Raw genomic sequence first — 20,593 nt, forward strand, 5'->3', positions numbered from 1 at the left:
GAGACTTAAATCCTCAGATGCGGGTTGTGGTATGTGGTGGGCAAGCTGTCATCTACCTATCGCAGCCTTGGGCTACCAATCTTTCTGCTGCCTCCTGGGTGCTCATAAAAAACTCTTTTTGGTACCCATGATGATAACATTTTCGGCACATATCCGACCCATCTCAGCCAAAATAGGGTAATACATAATATAAAAATACATTAATTTGATAGTATATTTTATTCTCATGCAAACTACCTTAATAATACAATAAATATTGTAACAAGTAACATTTATAGTGTAAAAGGAAGCAATGATTTTACACTGTTTTAATTTACATATTATTAATATCATAGGTATGAAGTGAAATTACCTACCTATTTTTAAAACTTTTATTTTGATAACCTTTTAAATGCTGAGTATCTTTATTAAATGTATAAAGATATATAAAGCTCAGCTCTAATAAATTACATAGTTCTAATCTATTACAGTAAATAGACCTACATTTAATTTTAAATTGGTCATTTTCATAGTATAAATTAAACATCTATAAAAAAAGGTTGTCAAAAATATAAAAAATGATTTATCAATATGTTATATTTAATATACTGAATATTATAACTATTAGGAAATAGTAAGTAAGGTAAAAAAATATTTGAAATTTCTTGGCGAAATTCGTTTAGCTGTAAAATTAAAAATCAATTTGCTTCCAAATTAGTTCTACTAACTTTACTTCACATCATATTTGTTACCACTAATTATAAGCAAAAATTATTCAAAATCACACTTTTTATTGTGACTAGAATCAGAGATTACATTTTTAATAAAAAAAGTATCACAAGCATAGGCTGCCTACCTTAAACTATTACATTTTGTGCTAATTATAAATGTAATTATTTTACAATAATGACATTTATAATTCAATATTTAACGAAAGAATTACATCACCTTACATCATTGCATTTATGTAAACTATTTATTTAACTTCATTGATTGTAGTGGAATGTATTATTCTCTAAACTGATTTCATTAGAAGATAAAAAATTCACTGATTACTTAACTTTTCATTGTTGTCGACATAAGTACAATCAAGTAGTTTTTGAGTAAAAATCATAGTTGCTTTAGAAAATTCTTCGTAAACCTGGGGTTTCTTCCATTTTATGCAAGCATAATACACAGGAATACCGGAAATGAGAATTCCAATACCTATAGCTGTATTCCATGGCTCCGCAATGGCAGGAACAATGACTAGGAATCCAATACATACAAGGAATGATATTGGAAGTAATGTATTCACTCTTATTGGTCGAGGTATATCCGGTCTTGTTTTACGTAGTGAAAGCATTCCTAAAATGCTGGCTCCAACGGATAACCATAGAATCTGGGAAAAGTAATTGATAAGTGCAAAGATGTCACTTGTGCACAGCATCAGCAATGAAATCAAACACTGGAACAATATAAAACAAATATTTTGATTAAGAAAATAATTCACAAAAAGATGCTTGTACATTGTTCACTTTATTTCATCAAATGAGGAAGTTCAGTGCTACATGAAAATGGATATAATTTATTTTTACCTATGAGTGGCAAAAATTACAACCTTCAATTTTACAGCGAAATTTCTTGAAGATGTATGAAAAAATAATAAAAATTAACTAATTCATCTGAACCAATCAATGATAGAGTTTTGTGATGGATTTCCGGTTTACAGGAAACTAATTCGCCAATCAGCAGAACTTATCAAAGAGAACTTGTGACATCACACGCAGAGTTATTTCCAAATTACAATACTTAAAAAAATAATAGTGCTGACAATACGATTGTAATGTTTTTTTTTGCTCAGTTAGATAGTATATTAATAAATAAAAAAATAATTTTAAAAACTGCCGAACTTCCTCATTGATGAAAACATTTTTTTTCTCACCGTAAACAGAAGTGACGGTACTGGAGTTAATCTTTTGGTGTGCACCAGGGAAAAGATATCTGGTAAGTGTCCTTCTTGTGCTCCTGTCATAAACAGTCTGGCAGAAGTGAAGAGAATTCCATTCACTCCACCGAATGTTGAAAGAGCAACAAATAGAGGAATGGCCCAGTAAGCATTTCCAAACATCTTTTGTCCGAATGTCTGTAAATTAAAAAAATATGCCATATATAAATTATGTTTTCACCATGATTTGATCACTGTGCTAGAATAATTTTTCTAAATATGTTTCATCTTTATTGGGTGATCTTGTATCGGTTGGACACTTTCCGACATTTCGGCCATCGTTGTAGGATTTATTTCAACAGAGAGGGAATAAGTTTTCGAGAAGAAATTTGGAAGTCTAGGCATTTACAGGGCTTATGACCTGTCATTGGCTGGTTTAAGTGGCCACTTTACACACTGTTGAAATAAATTTAAATATGAACAACTCCCTAGGGAGGAAATCCAGCCAGTCTGCAAGCATTTGGACATAATCAAACATTGATCGTTGTAGGAGCTTAACTATGTGACTGTGAAGACCACAAAGCTAAAATGTCGGAATGAATCCAACCTACAATCTTGTGAAATGGATTTGGCATTTGCTATTTTTATTTTCTTATTGCATTTGTTCTTATTATTGTAATTTTATTGAAATGTGCCTAGCTATCATTTTTCAACCTTGCATTTTATAATGAAAAAATTATAATGAATGGTTTATTCATTTTATGTTTACTTTTTGTATTGCTCACTGACATCTCATCTGACTTCTATTTGTTAAGATGATTATTCTTATGCCTCTATTATAGGTTTGTTTATTTATTTATTTGTTAATCACATGATACAAGGTATTTTACAAAGTATAATACATATGAATTACATTCCCAGGAGTTACTAATTCAAGACTTTTTTATATTTTTATTATTTTTTTAAAAAGCACATATTACGAACAACAAAGAAACAAAGCAAGTTTAGCACTTATATAACTAAATAGAACACAACAATATATAAGACAAGAAAACATTTTCCAACACAAACAAAATAAATATATAAAAACGCTTTCAAGAATGGAGGAAGTGGTAAATCTAGAACTAAGAGAGATAAAGTCGTTAACATTACATGCTACGCAGATGATGGAACCATAATGGCAGTGGCAATTCCTGAAGTTCAGAACATATCTATCTCAGTTAGTAAAACAAAAAATTTTAATATTTTTTAATATTTAGGTTTTTAAATCTCGACCCACAGCGTCTTAAACTCCGAATTGAAGGAACAAATTAGTAAAACCTTAGCAGCATTTGGATGCCTAAGAAATGTTGTTTGGAACGATAAACACGTGTGGATTAGAAGCAAAATTGGGATATACAAAACGTGTGTCAGACCATCATGGTGTATGCAATCGAGACGAGAAAAACTAAACATTCAGTTTTGTGGTTGGGATATTGACTTTCATGATAGGCAAAACATCATTTAACTTCTTCTTCTCTTAGTGCCCTGTCAGGTATCCCCAACGTTGACAATCACTCTGGCAAAAGTCTCTCTGTCCTGTGCTGCCCGGAAAATCTGCTCGATAGTCCTGAAGCCTGTCCAGTCTCGTATATTTCGTAGCCAGGACATCTGTCTTCTTCCAGCCCCTCTGTGACCCTCAATCTTGCCTTTCAAAATTTAATGAAGCATGTGGTACTTTTCTCCACACATTATATGCCCCAGATATGAAATTTTACGAACTTTTATGGTGGTCAAGAATTCTCTTTCGTTCTAGCTCGACTTAAGACTTCTGAGTTCGTCATCAGGTCTAACAAAGAACATTTAACAAAGTACCTAAATGAAATCCTGGGTTCGATACCGAATTAATTAAAATGAAATGATTCTTAATAAGGTGTTTTTGCTACACAATATTACATATAACTACTGCATTGAATAAAATGAAATTGGTATTAATAATAATTCATACACAATTTATAAATTATATTTACCACGGCAACTGCAGCTGAAGCAAGCATTTCTTGTTTTGTTACCACAGCAAAATATGCTAAATTTGCCAACACATATATTGTAGTCACAAGGGGCATAGCAATCCATATGGCACGGGGAAGATTCCTGAAAATAAAATTAATAAATTTTAGTTTATCAGCAACTCGACTAAGTTTAGCGATTGGTATTTATGTACCCATTAAGTACCTATAACACCAACTTTACTCATTCATCTAATAAGGTACAATACATTATTCAAATCATGGTTGAATGGCACTATTTGAAAAACTGTTTTTTTCTTTACTGCGTCCAGGCGGATGAAGAATACTGTTCTGTGTGTAAAATAGAACCAGAACCCTGAACAAGTATTTTTGACACGGTGGCTGCTCTCGGGTAAAAATCCTGAATAAGGAAATCGAGTAGAGATAAGTCTGCTACATGTGTAATGGTTGGCGCATTCGCTTGAGGTCTTGGGTTCAATTCTTGGCAGAGTGGACATGAAATATTGATTTTAAATGTTGTTTAAACTGCAATATATCATTGTTCCTGGACTAGCACCTGAAGCGTATGATTGATCACTCTGCTTTTATTTAACAGATAGTCTAAATAAGCTGCATTTGGTTTACCGATGCAGTGTCATATGTACCACTGGGTGCGAAAAAGATAATAATGATTTTTTTTTCTTTTCATCAGAATAAATAGAGATTTTTTTTTATTGAAAAACTCTAATTGCTAAACTGCAGTAACACACTAAGGGTTATTGGGAAAAAAAGTCAATCGTCGTGATCATAGAATATTGATAGATGTGTGAAAATTGCGTCATTGACTTTCTTTTATATTTGATCTTGAAAAGGTTATATAAAGGCCTTATATTCTAAGTGTGAAAATATATATACATATTTATATATATAAAACTAACCCAAGTATAAAATTATATACTTTTGTACTGGAGGAGATAAAGTTTTAAAAAAATATGCCGCTCTCATGTAAAGTTGAAGAAAACAACATGTGTCGTTGTTCTATGATCATTACAAAATAATGTTTTTAAACGTAGAACCAAGTCTTGTCAAATATAATAATAATAACATGGTCAGTGCTATGGGAAATTGGATATGAAAAATGTTTTCTTACACGCTGCACTTACGAGTATTTAAGGAAATTTACTGGTCAAAATTGTTTAATGGACTTCATATCATGTAAATGTAATAATAAGGCAATTTAAGTATTAAAAGCATATTTATTGACACAAAAAAAGAAAAAAAACTAATCATCAAAACTCGTTTCATGTCCGTCATCACCAATTTCTTATTCTTCTTTGTCACTTTGCTGAAATTTCTCATTGCAAATAGATAAATGAAGTCAGACTTAATTTTTAACTAGCAAGTCCATAATCAAATATATTCGATATTTCCATCTACTCATTACCCTATCTGTGGAGTCTGATGATAAGCCAGTAGGTACATTTGTGATATTTGATTCTAGAACTCACAAAAAAATCTATGGCAGATATATTGATATTTAAACATAGACAGAGTGGTTCACGTTGCACAATATTTGGGCTTATCCAAAGACCAATATACTTACGTATAATGAGTTAGAAACTCGCTTAAATATATATTTTCTTCAAGACCGTCTAAATAAATCCGACCCTCTAGTCCTATTTAAAATTCTTAACTCACTCTTTGATGGGCCTGAACTACTGAGCTCAATTAAATTAAATATCCTAACTACAAACCTCAGACAAAACTTACTCTTTCATACCGATAACCATAGAACTAACTATGGTTTTCATTCACCTATGCCTAGAATTCTTAGGTCTGCCAACAAACATACCAGTCTTGATTTCTTTGATAACAAATTGTCTTCTTTCATACGATCACTGAATCAAATTCAATTATAAACACCTCTCTTCCGCTTCCACTCCCACCAAGTCTACTTACTATATACCATTATGTCTTTCTACTTTTCTTTATACTAATTTCCTGTTTATAAATATGTCCTTAAAAATGTCCATTAGGTGTATATATAAATAAATAAATAAATATGTAAAGTGATCACTTAGAGCCCGACCTACCATAGGTTAAGTTGGCACAATGAACCAGACACTCGCTTACAAGGGAGGGGAGAATTGTATTAATTCACAAACGCGTGTATTCCCATCTCTTTTCCCGGCACTAGAATCTGTTAGATCCGGCACTGTGCTCACTTAAACCAGCCATAAGCCCTGGAAATGCCTAGACTTCCATATTCCAATCTCAAAAGTATTTAATTCAATATTCTCTGAAAAGTATTTTGTAATTAATGTCAATCTAGATAATTTTCTAGGGAGTGGAATCTAGTATTTAACCATATCTACAAACATTTAAACATGCTCAAAATATTGCTGGCATATTTTTTTCTAACTTGTTATGGCTAAAAAAATTGAAAAACACTAAATGTATTATTTATAAGAAGGTTTATAATTTATAAGTACGTAGTTGGTAGAGAAAATAAGGTGCAGATAATAAATATCATATAGGTATGTGCAGAATTTACTGTAATAATATTTATGTATGCACATTCCCTACATGATTCTTATCTAATAAACTTGATGAATAACACCCCGTACGTTTGTATATAGGTATTTAGGTTATATATAAGAGACTACCTACTATTGTAGGTATAGCTAACGTAACATAAGTTGAGGCAAACAGGCATTTAGAAAAATGTGCATATTAGTGTTTCTGTATAGGCTTTCAAACGGTACAATAGTGTCATGGCGAGGCGTGCGTTCATTGGATATAATCATCCAAGCATAATATTATAAAATCCCCGATACACTAACAGCGCGAACTTTTAATTTATTATTAATTCTCCTTTCCCAGTGATGCGTGGCTAGAGTGGTCATGTTTGATTTCACATGTTCATATTTATTTTACGTTTAATCATCAGTGTAGCCAGCATGAAGCAAAGTGTAAACGCGTGCAAAAAATAGAAAATCGTAAATCAATCACTCTCTAGAGGGGGTAGAGAAAATTCAAAAGACCACCCCTGGGTAGCTGGGTACATATTCTGATATGAAAATTAAATTTATCTTCAATTTTATCTACAAAGTAAAATTAAGTTTTCCGTATGAAAAATAGAATATGTTTACATTTTTTTTTTCTAAGCATGTTCAATTACCGGCTACTGACGAAGATACTATGAATTTTCATTCAAATATACACACTTTCTTACAAAAATATCGATATTAATTTATACCGTCTGAGTATATACCGATGAAGATAGCCGTTCATAATTGCAGCCCAGGTACACATTGCATCTAATAACTTTAATATCTCCAAAAATATAATAAATCATGTAATATAACTTATTTATTTTAGATAGTAGTTTTGAAATTAGAATACCTAGTTATGCCTTACCTAATAAACAATATACAGGGTGTTCATTAAACCCTGTCACATCCGAAATCACGATGATCAGTATGGGCAAGAAGACATATTAGCATATTTAAAAAATATATATAAGAAAATAAATTTTGAAAAAATAAATTTAAAAAAAAAACAAATGGTTGCTTACTTCTACAGGGGAGAAGCGAGGGGGGCGCTGCCGCTCGGTTGACGGAGTATCATACTCCTCTCTCCCCCCTCCTCGTTTCTCCCTTGCAGAAGTAAGCAACCATTTGTTTTTTTTAATATTTTATTTTTGTAAATTTTATTCGTTCTAAAAATTTATTTTAATGTGCCAATATGTCTGCTTGCTCATACTGATCATCGTGGTTTCGGATGTGACAAGGTTTAAAGAAAACCCTGTATATCCAAAAATAATTTTTGTTCCGGACGCGTAATAGAGAATAATAAAAATGCAAATATAATCAAAAAACTAGGTAGAAACCCCGATATATGTACAGTACTAAGTGCTAGGCTCTCAATAAAGATAAAGTATTCACTTTCGAGCCTGGCCTCAGTATTACCGGGGCAAAATATAGCTAGAAACATATAAAATGTAATGTAAAATAAAAATTATGATCATCATATTGTGCGCGTCGCGGCTGCCGACGAAATAGGCCGTACGGGCGTTAAACGCCCGTATTTACGCCACCTGCGGCCGGCGGCATGTAGCGAGTGGCGGGGGAGAGCTACCCCCACCACTCCCACGCAGCCGGCGCGGGTGGGACGGCTGACTCACGGGGCCCGACGCGCATCGCTTTATAAGGCGTGTAACTGACCAAATAAATTCAGTCGAGTTCCTAACTCTGAACAGTTAAGACGTATTTTATTCCGTTCTCCGCCCTGTTCGCCCTCCTGCACTTCGCTCCGCTCTGCCTGCTGACTGCCTTCGCTTCTCTACACCACTTGGACCGGGTGGAAAGTCCTTTTCAGGGCTATTGAGGTTGACTTGCGGTCGGCGCAGCTGTGCCCCTACCTTCCGACTTTGTCTGACTCTGTCTGGGAGGCGGCTTCCCACTTACGCCGGGAAGCTTGACTGCGGCAGACGCGGGTGACGAACCAGCGCACAAACACGTGGTAACGCGTACGTTACAAATTTAAAAAACTAAACATTATTATAGAATGCAGACACTTTCCGATGGCAGTCTATCTACCTATATATTTTTTTTGTTTTTAACATAAACCATCGCCGTCCCGCAAAACAATGCGATAGACCCAGCATCCCTAATCTCTTTTGGCAACTTATTAAATATATTAAGTCCCTTATGATACATATTGTTTTGAGTTGCCAGGATTCTTGTTTTCGGCAGTCTGAAACCCTCACCTCCCCCACGGTTTAAGATTTTTGGTTGGTATTCTGCCGTTATACATTTACGTATCGGTTAAAATATTTTTTTATTAAATAATTATTACTTATTGGGAACAGAAAAAGAATTTATCAGAAATCGGAGAAAAAAAATCACCAATACAATAGAAAGTTTACTAATGTGTCGTATATTGCGGAATACATAGCAAAAGAGTAATCCTAATATATAATTTTCTCACAGTCTTTACATCTCACTCTCGATAATACGGGTATATTCGGGAGCGAGAGGGACAATAGAAAAATATCACTTTTTTTTACGTTTTTAAAGTAGGTAATAGAGATCTATGAAATACTATCCAATAAAAAAAAAAAATTGCTAATTATTAGTAGCATAAAGATATTTTTAAATTTATAATTTTGATTCTCGCAAAAACGGTCATCCCTTCGGCCACACCCCTAATACATTACGATTTACGTTTATTTGTTCTTGGCCATTGAATTTTGTTTAGAACATTATCACGAATCTTGACGTCATAACAACCAAGGCCAAACACGTCGCGTTTTTCTACGAACGTATTTTTATTGAGTTTGTTTTCATATTCATGTATGAAAACATTTCTGCACAGTATTCATATTGATTTTGAAAGCACAATTAAATATTCTAAATCCATTTCATATATTTTAATCGGCATTCGTAGTATTTGATATTTCACGCGTCACACGCGCAAACAGCAACGTTTTTAGTTCTTCTCCCAGGCGCCAGTTAGTAGCTTCCCAACTTTCGTCAAAGGCCGTTCTGTCGCCAGTGCTGCGAGCATGAGCCAATGGTTTAAAAAAATGTTTTTATCAATTAGATTTCAAATATTATCACTTTTACTTCAACAATAAATAATTGAAGCAATTGCCTATGAATATTACATTTTTCCGATTTAAAATCACAATTTTTTTACACGTGTAATGATTACACAGCACCGTAACGTGCAGATGTTTTTGGAACAGTAATGGAACGATTAAACATATTTTATTTGTGTTTTCCGTTTCATTTACTAGACGAAATTGAGGACCGTTTTCACAAAGTAAAATTTCTACAAAAAAAAACAAATTCGTTTTTTTATTGAAATGGTTTCTTCCGTGTGAGCTTTATCGATTGGCGGAATAAAAATTTAACAAAACGATATACATGCAAAGTTGTAGCGGTTCAAATATCGTGAATTTTTACAAAACGAAATAACTGCACTACATACAGTTTTCACAAAGCGAAATATCTACATATTCTTTTGGGGTGTTAAGTTTTTTAAAATCGAAAAAAAATCACAAACAAAACATTATTACGGCCAAGAAAAAAGAAGTATAATAATAATAATAAAATAATATTATTTGAAATATATTTTGTTATCACTTTATTTGTGCTATTATGTATGTAAAAAATATACAGGAGGTAAATACCTAAATGTGTATTTTTACATAGGTACTTAGATATGTCAGTATACATATAATTTTACAAAAAAGTAGTTTTAAATGATTTCATGCAAAAGTAAACTTATTTAATTCCTAACATAAATCAATTTTCCATACATTCCATACAAAAATATGTAGCTATTTCTTTTTTGTGAAAATTCGTGAATTTATAACATTTTTATAAATAATTTTACTGATTCTACATTGTTGATTTTTAGTACATGTGAAAGGATTTTATATGTCTATAAAATGCAATTTTTATTTAATTTAAAAACGTAATAGTTTTATTTTTAACATGAAAAAACCTTCTCCTAAAAAAATTACATTTTGTAGATATTTCGCTTTGTTAAAACGGTCGTCAATTGTCGACAGCGGCTACTTTTATCAAATAATTTCAATTATTTTGTTCAGGGTGCCTTGTTCCGTATTTATCACTGAATATTTTCCTCATTAAAAAAAACAGGTTTAAAAAAGTACAATATAATTATTATTATTGGGAATACATTTAAAATATTTCCGTGGTCATATAAAATGTTACATGTGTTTGTACAGTTACAATTTGTACAGTAGCCGCATTTTTTGTACAAATGCGCTAACCACTATACCCCGAGATGCACATACAATATTTATTTTCAATCACGTGCCGTTTAATTAAGATAAAATAAAATATCAGAGAATTTTAATTATTGAATAATATATAATTATGGCCATAAAAGGAACACTCTTTATAAATGCTATACATCTGTGTGAGTGCTGTGACTGTGTTCGCCTTGGCGGACTACTTATACTTGACAAGCAAAAGTAGACTAGAAAGGAGATAATAAAATACTCGTTTCATCAGATACCCTCATTGCTAATACAGTAGGCAAGCACTTAACTAAGTAATCCCCTTGAGGAAAGAGTAGATTTTTCATTGTAAGTCCAAATAAAATCCTCGCTCCGTCGCTGTTCTTTATTTTTAAAACGTGAAACACCTACGTATTTAGCAAATATTACCATTCAATTAACTATTACCATTAAAAATTCATTTTAGATTCGTAATAGGCGTTGATAATACACCTGTAAAATTATATGAGTATCTTCTTTAATATTATTACATAAGTTGTTTTTTCTTTTTCTTTTCTTATTTAAAAAATATGTTTTTTATCATACTCGTACATTATTTATCATACTCGTACATTTATTTATTTTACACTTTTATTTACTTTATTGTTATTATTTATTATATATATCTATTTTATTTGCAGTTTCTGAAATACTAACATTTCTTAATTTTAAAATAAATTTTATTATATTACTGTGTTATTATAGTGTGTACACTTGGAAAACTTACATAACTGTGGAAAATGATTTCTGACTGTTTTTACAGTTTAACTTCCGATGTACCCTTATCTTCTATATGAATTATATGTAAAAACTATTGTTTTTTTCCCAAATAAATAAATAATTTTTTTATTCCTATCGTATTAATTTTAAGACAAAAAAATATGTCTCAAATAAATATTATATAACGTCATTATTATTCAACCTGCGAAGGTTGAGTCGGCACTCTGCTCGATTAGGCATTTGATTGGCGAACTAATTGATGAGAATAGGGATGAACCTCAGAGTAATAATTCTCTAGAGAAGCCTTTAAGCTCTATTGCATAGAACAAAAGTGTTAAAAATTTTAGATTTGGTTTTTAGTTTAACAACAAACGTGTAATGGACGGTTTCAATTAGCGCTCGCAATTCTGAACCCAAGTACCTACGGCCCGCTGTATTGCTGTAATCGGTAGCTAACTTCATGGTCGATAATCATAGAATTATTTTTCTATCTATTAAGTTATTACTCTAAGAGATGAACAATGGCGCTATAAAAAGAGCGTTGAAAATATGCTTTTTCGAACATTTAAAGATTTTCATGATATTATATCTACAATTTGATTGAAAATCATTTTCTACGGGAATGGTCGAATGTAGAACCTTAGAGAAAGAATATAGAAGTAAACGCATTTACAAAGGTCATAATATTATTATCTCTTAAATTAAATTTTTAATCTTGGTATTCAATCTATTTGGTTCATAAGACTGTTTTTTTCGCAAGGAATTCTTATTATAAGATAAATAAAAGAGAAATATATCTTTATAATAAAACTGCTTGTTAGCACGTGTAATAAATATATTTCCCATGACCTGAAAAACAAATCTTTGATGTTTCACTTGTTGATTGTTGCTAGTTGTGAGAGTTGAAGGCTGAAAGCAATTATTTCAATTACTAGGGGCGGTTCTATTTCTATAGGGTATGTTTGCAGATGTTATATTACTGTGTATTCAGGGTAAGGGTCTCCAATCAACTTAATTCTATTTACTCTGTTGATTCGAGAAAGCGCCATTTCTTGTTAGAAAATGGCAGAAATTTCTGAGAGAAATGGAAAAAAAATGTTCTCTTGACCTACTAACGTTTGCCCTTTTTTCCATTTTTAATTTATGTGTTAAGGAGACTAGAAAGGTTTGAAATGTCAAAGAAATGCAAAAAACTTTGATATTCGTAAAATTGAGTTCAGGACAGCCAAAAATGCAAGGCCGTGCACGGCCGGCAGGGCAGAGTGCCCGTAATCCTGTTCCAAAACTTTGACTGCGTTTTTCTTAAAACATCATTTTCCGCTAGTTTTGCCGCGATGACTCAAGAACGGCTAAAGATATCGACTTGATTTTTTTTTAAATTGAAGATAAAGATGTATTACATAAACTAAAGTTATGTCTACATATAAAAAAAATAAAATTATTACCGTTTTAACCACAAATAACTTGAATTTTTCGAAGTTTTTTGATTTCTGGCCGCCATTACTCTAATTTTGACGATTCTTTACAGAATTTGAGTTCATTTTATAGAAGAAGATCTCACCAACAAAATAGCGCTAAAAAAATTTCAAAAACTTCAACTCGTTTACCCGAAATCTCGGCAAGAAGAAAGCAGTTCGCTTGTTGCGCGGTCGCCTTTATATATAACTATACCTCCCAATTATTAACGTTTTTGGAAATTTCGAAGCTTGTTTTGTTCATCAAGAACGCATAAAAAAACTTGCCAAAATGAAAATTTGTGAATCGCATTGAATGAACATTTAAAGCACACAAAACTTTATAAAATCAATCACAAAACTTTGCAGTTAGTAAGTATTGTGTTTTATATTTTGTAATAAATTTTAAACAACGATTTAAACAAGCCGTCACGCCGTTTCCCCGAAAGGGTAGGCATAGAGGATAGAACGCTCTATCTTTGCATATCGATCACGCTTCCTCTACATTTATACATCTTGTCATGCACGCGCGCCGATTATTCCGACTTTTAACATTACATGTCCATCTTCAAGTAATTGTTGGATTTGGTCATGCCATGTCTCTCTCGGTCTTCCTCTATTTCTGCATTCATCAATATTCGCATTGTAAATATTTTTAGCCGTTCTTTCGCTGTTCATTCGCTCTACATGTCCAAGCCAACGCAGAGCTCCTTTCTCGATTTTGTCGATAATGCTTATCGTACGGTCGCAACATTTGTACATCTATCGTACATAGTTTTACAACACATTCGCCTGAGAGATCGCATTTCAACAGCATGCAGCCTACTTTCATCCCTGTTTTTCCAAGTAGATACTTCGCTCCCATACATCAGGGTCGGGACCAGGACTGCATTGTAAACCGCTAATTTTGCCTCTCTCGACAAACATTAATTTGCCACGGTTAGATTCAAGATGATTAAAGTGCACCGTTCATTTTGTTCCCGGCACTCACCCTCCTTTCAATATCTTTCTCAGTCGTTCCATCCCTAATTAACATATTTCCCAAAAAATATAAAAATAATTCACTATATTTATATATCCGCCGTTGAAATAAACACGCTTGAAAAATATATAAAGGAAAGAATAATAAAATTCCCATCCCTATTTATATTTATATACATACATAATACAATCACATTTGCGAATAGCGCGACTAAAAATATATAAATTTATTCTATTATCTTAATTATACTAACAGTACAAAGTATGATCCTTATCCCTATAAAAATCAAAAAGGCTTCCCTCGCAAGAACGTGATCTTTAAAAATTTAGCTTATCTAAAGAGATTTCTTAGGTACCTACGTGTACGACATCTATAATAAGAATTATTTTTAGGTTTGTATAGGTCTTTGAAGTACCCAACTACTATTTTTTTTTATATTATTTACTTTCTCTGCTACTAAAATTAATTACATAAAGTTGGAATGCTTTACTTAGAAAATGAAGCATTATTTCAAAGTATTATCTAATTGGGGAAATAATTTACAATGGCAAACATATTTTAAAAAAGACTAAAATGATAACTTGTTTCAATATTATACATTTATTATTCCTTGACGGGCATTTGTTGGTAAGAATTTCGCAATCTATCTCGACTAGTAATTATGCATTTTATTTCTTTTTCTTGTTTAATTGATAGAATCAATTATTACATTTACTAATTATACCTAGGCACTCAGATTTGCAGTGCTTTTTCAAAAAATATGATTATTGAAATTTTTGTAAGCTGGTAGAAAAAGCTTTAATAAAAATACAAAGAAAAGAAAGCTGTACTTACTTGTACGGATCTTGTAATTCTTCTGTGACAAAGTTAAGGTAATTCCAGCCCCCAAAAGCAAAGAGCCCCGAATAAAAGGCAATCGCAACACTTGACACACTGTACTTTCCTTCAAACGAATTTTCGAAATTCTCGACATGTCCTGCGAATTGAGAAACATATTTTAACATATGCGCTAATAAAAATAAAAATAACACTGTTTTGTGGACGAGCAGGCTTCTTCCTCATCGTTTTGGAGAAAATCTAAACTATGATTCTGTATGTTTATTTTCAAGCCTTATTATTTTCAATAATTGAATTAATCTACAATCTACAATACTACTTGTAACATGAATTATTTTGTGTTGTGTATAAGCATGATAAATATATCCGCTACAAAATATGAAACCTAAAACTCGTGTTCAACAAAACAGAACATGAGACTGTATCACAGAAGTAAACTTAAATGAAGCAAGTATATGTTACTAATAAACTTAAGAAATTAACGTATATATTCAAAACAATTCGAAATATAATTAATGTACAGGAACTTTTAAAGATTTATTTTGCATTGTGCCAATCAATTTTGGAGTACGGTATTATCGGTTGGGGTGGTGCGAGTGACACAGTTTTAAATAGTGTATTGGTTGCACAAAAATCCATCATTAAAATAATACTCAGAGTCCCGATACCGACATCTACTGAAGAAATATTCCATAAATCACAACTTATGACACCAAAACAATTATACGCTAAAACAATACTCACTTATAGATTCAAAAACTACTCTTACTCAAATGAAAGACATAACCCCCACAATACATCACATCCAAATAATATAATCACTAGATCCTCAACACATAAACAACTTAAACAAATACAAACTAATACCACTTTCGGACAAAGGGATTTACTTCCACTATCTATTAAAGCAATTAGTAATGAGAAAATGTTTAAAAAGGCTATAAAAAAATGGATAGTGGAGCTAGGTAGAAGTAAAATGGATTGTCTCATTCGCCCATACCAATGCTGAATCAACTGCTCCACAACTGTATGGCTTATGTTAGGTTTTTGTTGTTTTCATTGTGTGTTTTGTAATATAAATAATATAGATGTACATATATACCTTGTTTTTAAAACTGTCTGAATATTTGTTAATTATGTTTGTTTTTTAAGTAGTCTTCTTTGTTTATTCTCAAATGTAATTTAAAAAAACTAAATTATTAAGTGTCCTCGGCACGGGAAACCCCAGTGAGGTCACATTATTTTTATTATTAATTATAGTTTGTAAGCGAAAAATATGAATAAACAAAATATCTACTATCTACGGACATGATAATATGCTGTATACTGTATACTCATACATAAGATAAAATAAATCAAGTTCAATATATTAATAACAATATCCAACCGATTAAGGGAAAATATGTTTTTTATTTGATACAGAAAATAACCGAAAAGATACGTGTTCTGTGTACTATACCTACTGAAAAACTTATTGTTATAAGTTTGGTCAAGCTAGGAATGGGATTCGGTGAAAATTAGTACTATGAATCATGATGCACACGTGTTTACCACAATGGCACTCTATAGTAGTCCATGTCTACAGTGAGGTAAAATAATTTGATTGGTCTACATTTCTACATAATAGATAAATATCACGTCCTACGAATACCGATAAAAATATATGAAATGGATCAACAATAATTAATTGTATTTTCAAAATCAATATGGATATTGTGGAGTAATGTTTTCATATACAGGGTGTTCTTTAAACCCTGTCACATCCGAAACCACGATTATCAGCATGGGCAAGAAGACACATTAGCATATTTAAAAAAATATTTAGAACTAAAAAAAAAAATATTTTAAAAAACAAATGGTTGCTTACTTCTGTAGGGGAGAAGCGAGGGGGGCGTGGCCACGCGGTCCATGGTGTATCAGACTCCCCCCTCCTCCTTCTCTTTTCTCCCCTGTAGAAGTAAGCAACCATTTGCTTTTTTTAATATTTTTTTTTTTTTAAAACATTCCTTCTAAAAATTAATTTTAACGTGCCAATATGTCTTCTTGCTCATACTGATCATCGTGGCTTCGGATGTGACAGGGTTTAATGAACATCCTGTATAACTTTAAAATATAAAATATTTTTAAAATATGTCACTTGAAAAACGCGACATGTTTGGCTTCGATAGTTGTGATGTCAAGATTCGTGCTGATGTTCTATAAAAAAATTAATGGTTTGGAACAAAGTTGAAAATGAACATGAATCGTGACGTGTATTCGTGGCGTGGCCAATGCAATGACCGTTTTTGCGGAAATTCAAAATATTTTTTATGCTACTAATAAGTAGCATTTTTTTTCTGGACAGTATTTCATAAACCCTTTTTACTTTAAAAATGTTTTTAAAAAGTGATATTTTCCAATAGCAAATAAGTTCAGCGGTATTTATATACCACAGCACCTTCAAAGGCATTATATTACATTAAACAAAATTAATGTGCTATTTATATATTTTTAAATAGTTTATGTCTCAATTCTTATCTGTGGGTAGTGTAAAAAAATTGACAAAATAGTTTTTTTTTTAAATTAATATTCCCTGAATTATATTTTATTTAAAATTTGGAAAAATTGAATTGAAACAATTTGGTGTCTTAGCATCTCGATTACTGAATTTCTTTAATGAATATGAATTAATAAAATTGTTAACTAGTGTGATATTTACCAGTCATCAAATGATAAAGTCCAGCTATGATGATGATAACTAAAGCAAGCAACTTGGATGAAGTAAACACGTCTTGAATTCTCATAGTCCATCTAACGCTTAAACAATTTACTGCAGTCAGCAAACCTGTGGAGATTGTAAAAATATTAATTTAATTTTTTTTTTTATGAAGCATGAGTAAAATCGATCCTACTGATTATTTAATAAAATTCATGCGAAAAGAATCCATACTAATATTATAAATGCGGAAGTGTGTAGCTTTGTGTGTTTGTGTTTTCTTCACGTCGTAACGGAGCGACCGATTGACGAATTTTTTTGCATGGAGATAACCGGAGACGAAAAGCAAAACGGACTACTTTTCATCCCGAAAAAAAATATCGCTCCCTCGGTAAAATTCTTAGCGAAAAATAAATTCTTATTTCACGTCGCAACGGAGCTACTGATTTGCTTAATTATTTGCAAATAGCCGAAGAGCTAATAGCTAATCACGAAAAAAAATCTCTCTCAATCGGGAAGATTTTTAGTGGAAAATTTATTGATATCAAAACGGAATAACGATGCTACGTTGACATAGAATAGACGACCGTTGTATTTTTTCAAAACGATAGTTGGAGGGTCAGCAATCGGTCAGGCACATTTTATCCCAAAAAACATGTTAATCCATGGAGAAATGTTTTATTATACCAATATACATTACACCGAAAATTCTAGCAGTACATTCATTATTTCGTAAACATTTACAATATTGGGTAAAATAATATTATAATTGGTATATAAGGTAAACATGGTGTTGTAAATGTGCAATGACAGTCCGCGCATCCGAATATTCCGTATTGTTTTTTTTTGTTTTATACATAAACGCACAATTTTGTACTTCTAACTAAAACTAAATCATTGGAATTATTGGAATTATAAGCGAGTTATCTTTAAACCCTTTCACATCCGAAACCACAATGATCAGTGTGGGCAAGATGACATAATAGCATATTAAAAAAAATATTTAGGACAAAGAAATTCTTAATTATTATATTTAAAAAAAACAAATGGTTGCTTACAATGCAGGGGAGAAGTGAGGGGAGCGAGGCTCAGTATCAGACTCCCCCCTCTCTTCCTCGTTTCTACCCTGCAGAAGTAAGCAACCAATTGTTTTTTTTTATATTTTGTTATTTTAAATTTTATTCGTTCTAAAAATTATTTTAATGTGCCAATATGTCTTCTTGCTCATACTGATCATCGTGGTTTCGGATGTGACAGGGTTTAACGAACATCCTGTATATGATATACCTGCATTCGCTGTGAAGCTACCTCAAGCTATGGTTTTACCACATTTCGTATTTTTTATACAAATTGATGTATGAAAAATATCAAATGTGCCTCCGTGATGTAGTGATCAACACGCTTGACTCACGCACGAAAGGTTCAAGGTTTGATTCCCGGTGAGAAAACAAAAATTAAATGTGATTTTTCTCATCCTAGGTGTTCTGTGCCTAGATTTTATGTGTAATTCACCACTGGAATTGGACCTCGTGGCCTGTTGAGGGGCAAAAAAAATAAAAAAAGTAACGCATTTAATGTTGCAAATAATCAATGTTTCTTTGTATTACTATTTTTTATATTTATTTTTTATTAATATATTTACTTATCAGTGCTTATTTAAGTTATTGTAGCTCTTCACTCAAGTAGCGAATGCCGGATGAGAATTAACGATGTTGTCACAGGTTGATTTAAGGTCACCACCGGAGTTCGCCAAGGTTGCGTCCTTGCACCGTTCCTTTTTACAATTCTAATGGACTTCATCCAAAGGAAGTCAATTCCACTAGATCGAGAAGTATCCATCTCCCTCTACCAAAAACTCCGTGGCCTAGAGTAGGTATGCCGATGATGCGGTTATAATTGACGATTCAATCGGGGGTCTTCAGGTCACTGTAGATAAGCTAAATAGGTACTCGGCATGCATAGGTTTAAAAATCAATATTGCACAAACCCATGTACTGGGTAATACATCGTGCCTTCATAACGCCTTCTATTCTCTATTCTATTCTCCTCTACGGATGCGAATCGTGGCACCTACTTTTGAGAATAGGTGTCTCAGAAGAATCTTCGGTGTGCGGTGGTTTGACTTTGAGGGGAATGAAGTAATAAGAACAGACGGAACAAACTCCGGTGACAACTGTCATTAAGTGGAGGCGATACGGTTAGCTAGGCCATATACTGCAAATGCCTCCTGAGAGCTTTAACCACGCTTGCCTGCTTTACAAGGCATCAGGTTTTCGACGTCCTGGACGTTTACTGCTGACTGTTTGTCGGAAGTTTATGACAGAACTTTGAGAACCTGGCTTCGGAGGACGTACAGGAGCAAGCAGCCGATTGAGATGCATGGAGGCTCTTTGTGGATACCATATGCTCCAACTAGGGGCGGACATGGAATGAGGATGATGATGATGATGGCTTATCACAATGCACTGCACTTATACGCATAGTAAGTAACCGTTTTTGGTAGTACGTACACTTTTACATACAAACCATTTAACTTAGCCATTGAATTAGTTTCAACTCAATAATCTGTAACATAAATCAACTTTAGTTATAAATACAATAAATACTCTTACACTATCGCAAAACCGGAACCAGATTATATAGACTTGGCTTACTTTATGTAGATTAAAATATCGAATAGTGAATTCATATTTAACTTCATCTGTAAAGGATTTATAAATGTTGAGTCACTTAAAAAAAAAATATTAGGTAAAATATAAGAAAAATTGATTAAATTTTAAAAATATGTCATTCTTGTCCTATATTCTTCATTGAATACAGAATATTATATTTATATAAATATGTTTTTTTTTTAATAAGAATATATATTTCAGTTTTTTTCATAATCAAAGACATTTTTTTTTTGCAATAACTCATTGTAGAATTCTTGAAAGGATATGCGGTAGTAATAATTTCGACAAATAGGTACTTGAACATCATCTTTCTGTCACTCTCTCGCAAATGCCTCCCCGATATGGTGCAAAAAACAAAACTGCACAACGGACTGATTTAACCAACTAAAATCAGCGTTTCGTTGTCAATCAAAACTGAACCGATTGTGATGGTTTTTTAGAAAGAATATCAAAATAAAATTGTCTGTGTCGCAGGCGCGTGCGGTGAATATTATCAGTAGGGATGCTGAACACAAATAGTCA

At 32.3% G+C, this 20,593-nt stretch overlaps 1 protein-coding gene across 1 annotated transcript in view; it reads right to left on the reverse strand.

The window, feature by feature from the left end:
* Positions 1-681: 681 nt before the first annotated feature.
* JhI-21 (Juvenile hormone Inducible-21) overlaps positions 682-20,593 on the reverse strand; it is a 32,421-nt gene continuing 12,509 nt past the window's right edge. Inside the window, exons 3-7 of the mRNA XM_088228653.1 lie at positions 17,403-17,528; positions 14,702-14,843; positions 3,916-4,039; positions 1,904-2,104; positions 682-1,426 (exon numbers count right to left, since the gene is read on the reverse strand). Of these exons, the coding sequence (XP_088084779.1) occupies positions 1,025-1,426; positions 1,904-2,104; positions 3,916-4,039; positions 14,702-14,843; positions 17,403-17,528 (995 nt within the window). The 3' untranslated portion in view covers positions 682-1,024. The remainder of the gene's footprint in view (positions 1,427-1,903; positions 2,105-3,915; positions 4,040-14,701; positions 14,844-17,402; positions 17,529-20,593) is intronic.

The sequence above is a fragment of the Micrasema longulum genome, unplaced genomic scaffold (assembly GCF_059751315.1).
Source record: "Micrasema longulum isolate JH-2025_06_02 unplaced genomic scaffold, ASM5975131v1 h1tg000597l, whole genome shotgun sequence".
Classification (NCBI taxonomy): Eukaryota; Metazoa; Arthropoda; class Insecta; order Trichoptera; family Brachycentridae; genus Micrasema; species Micrasema longulum.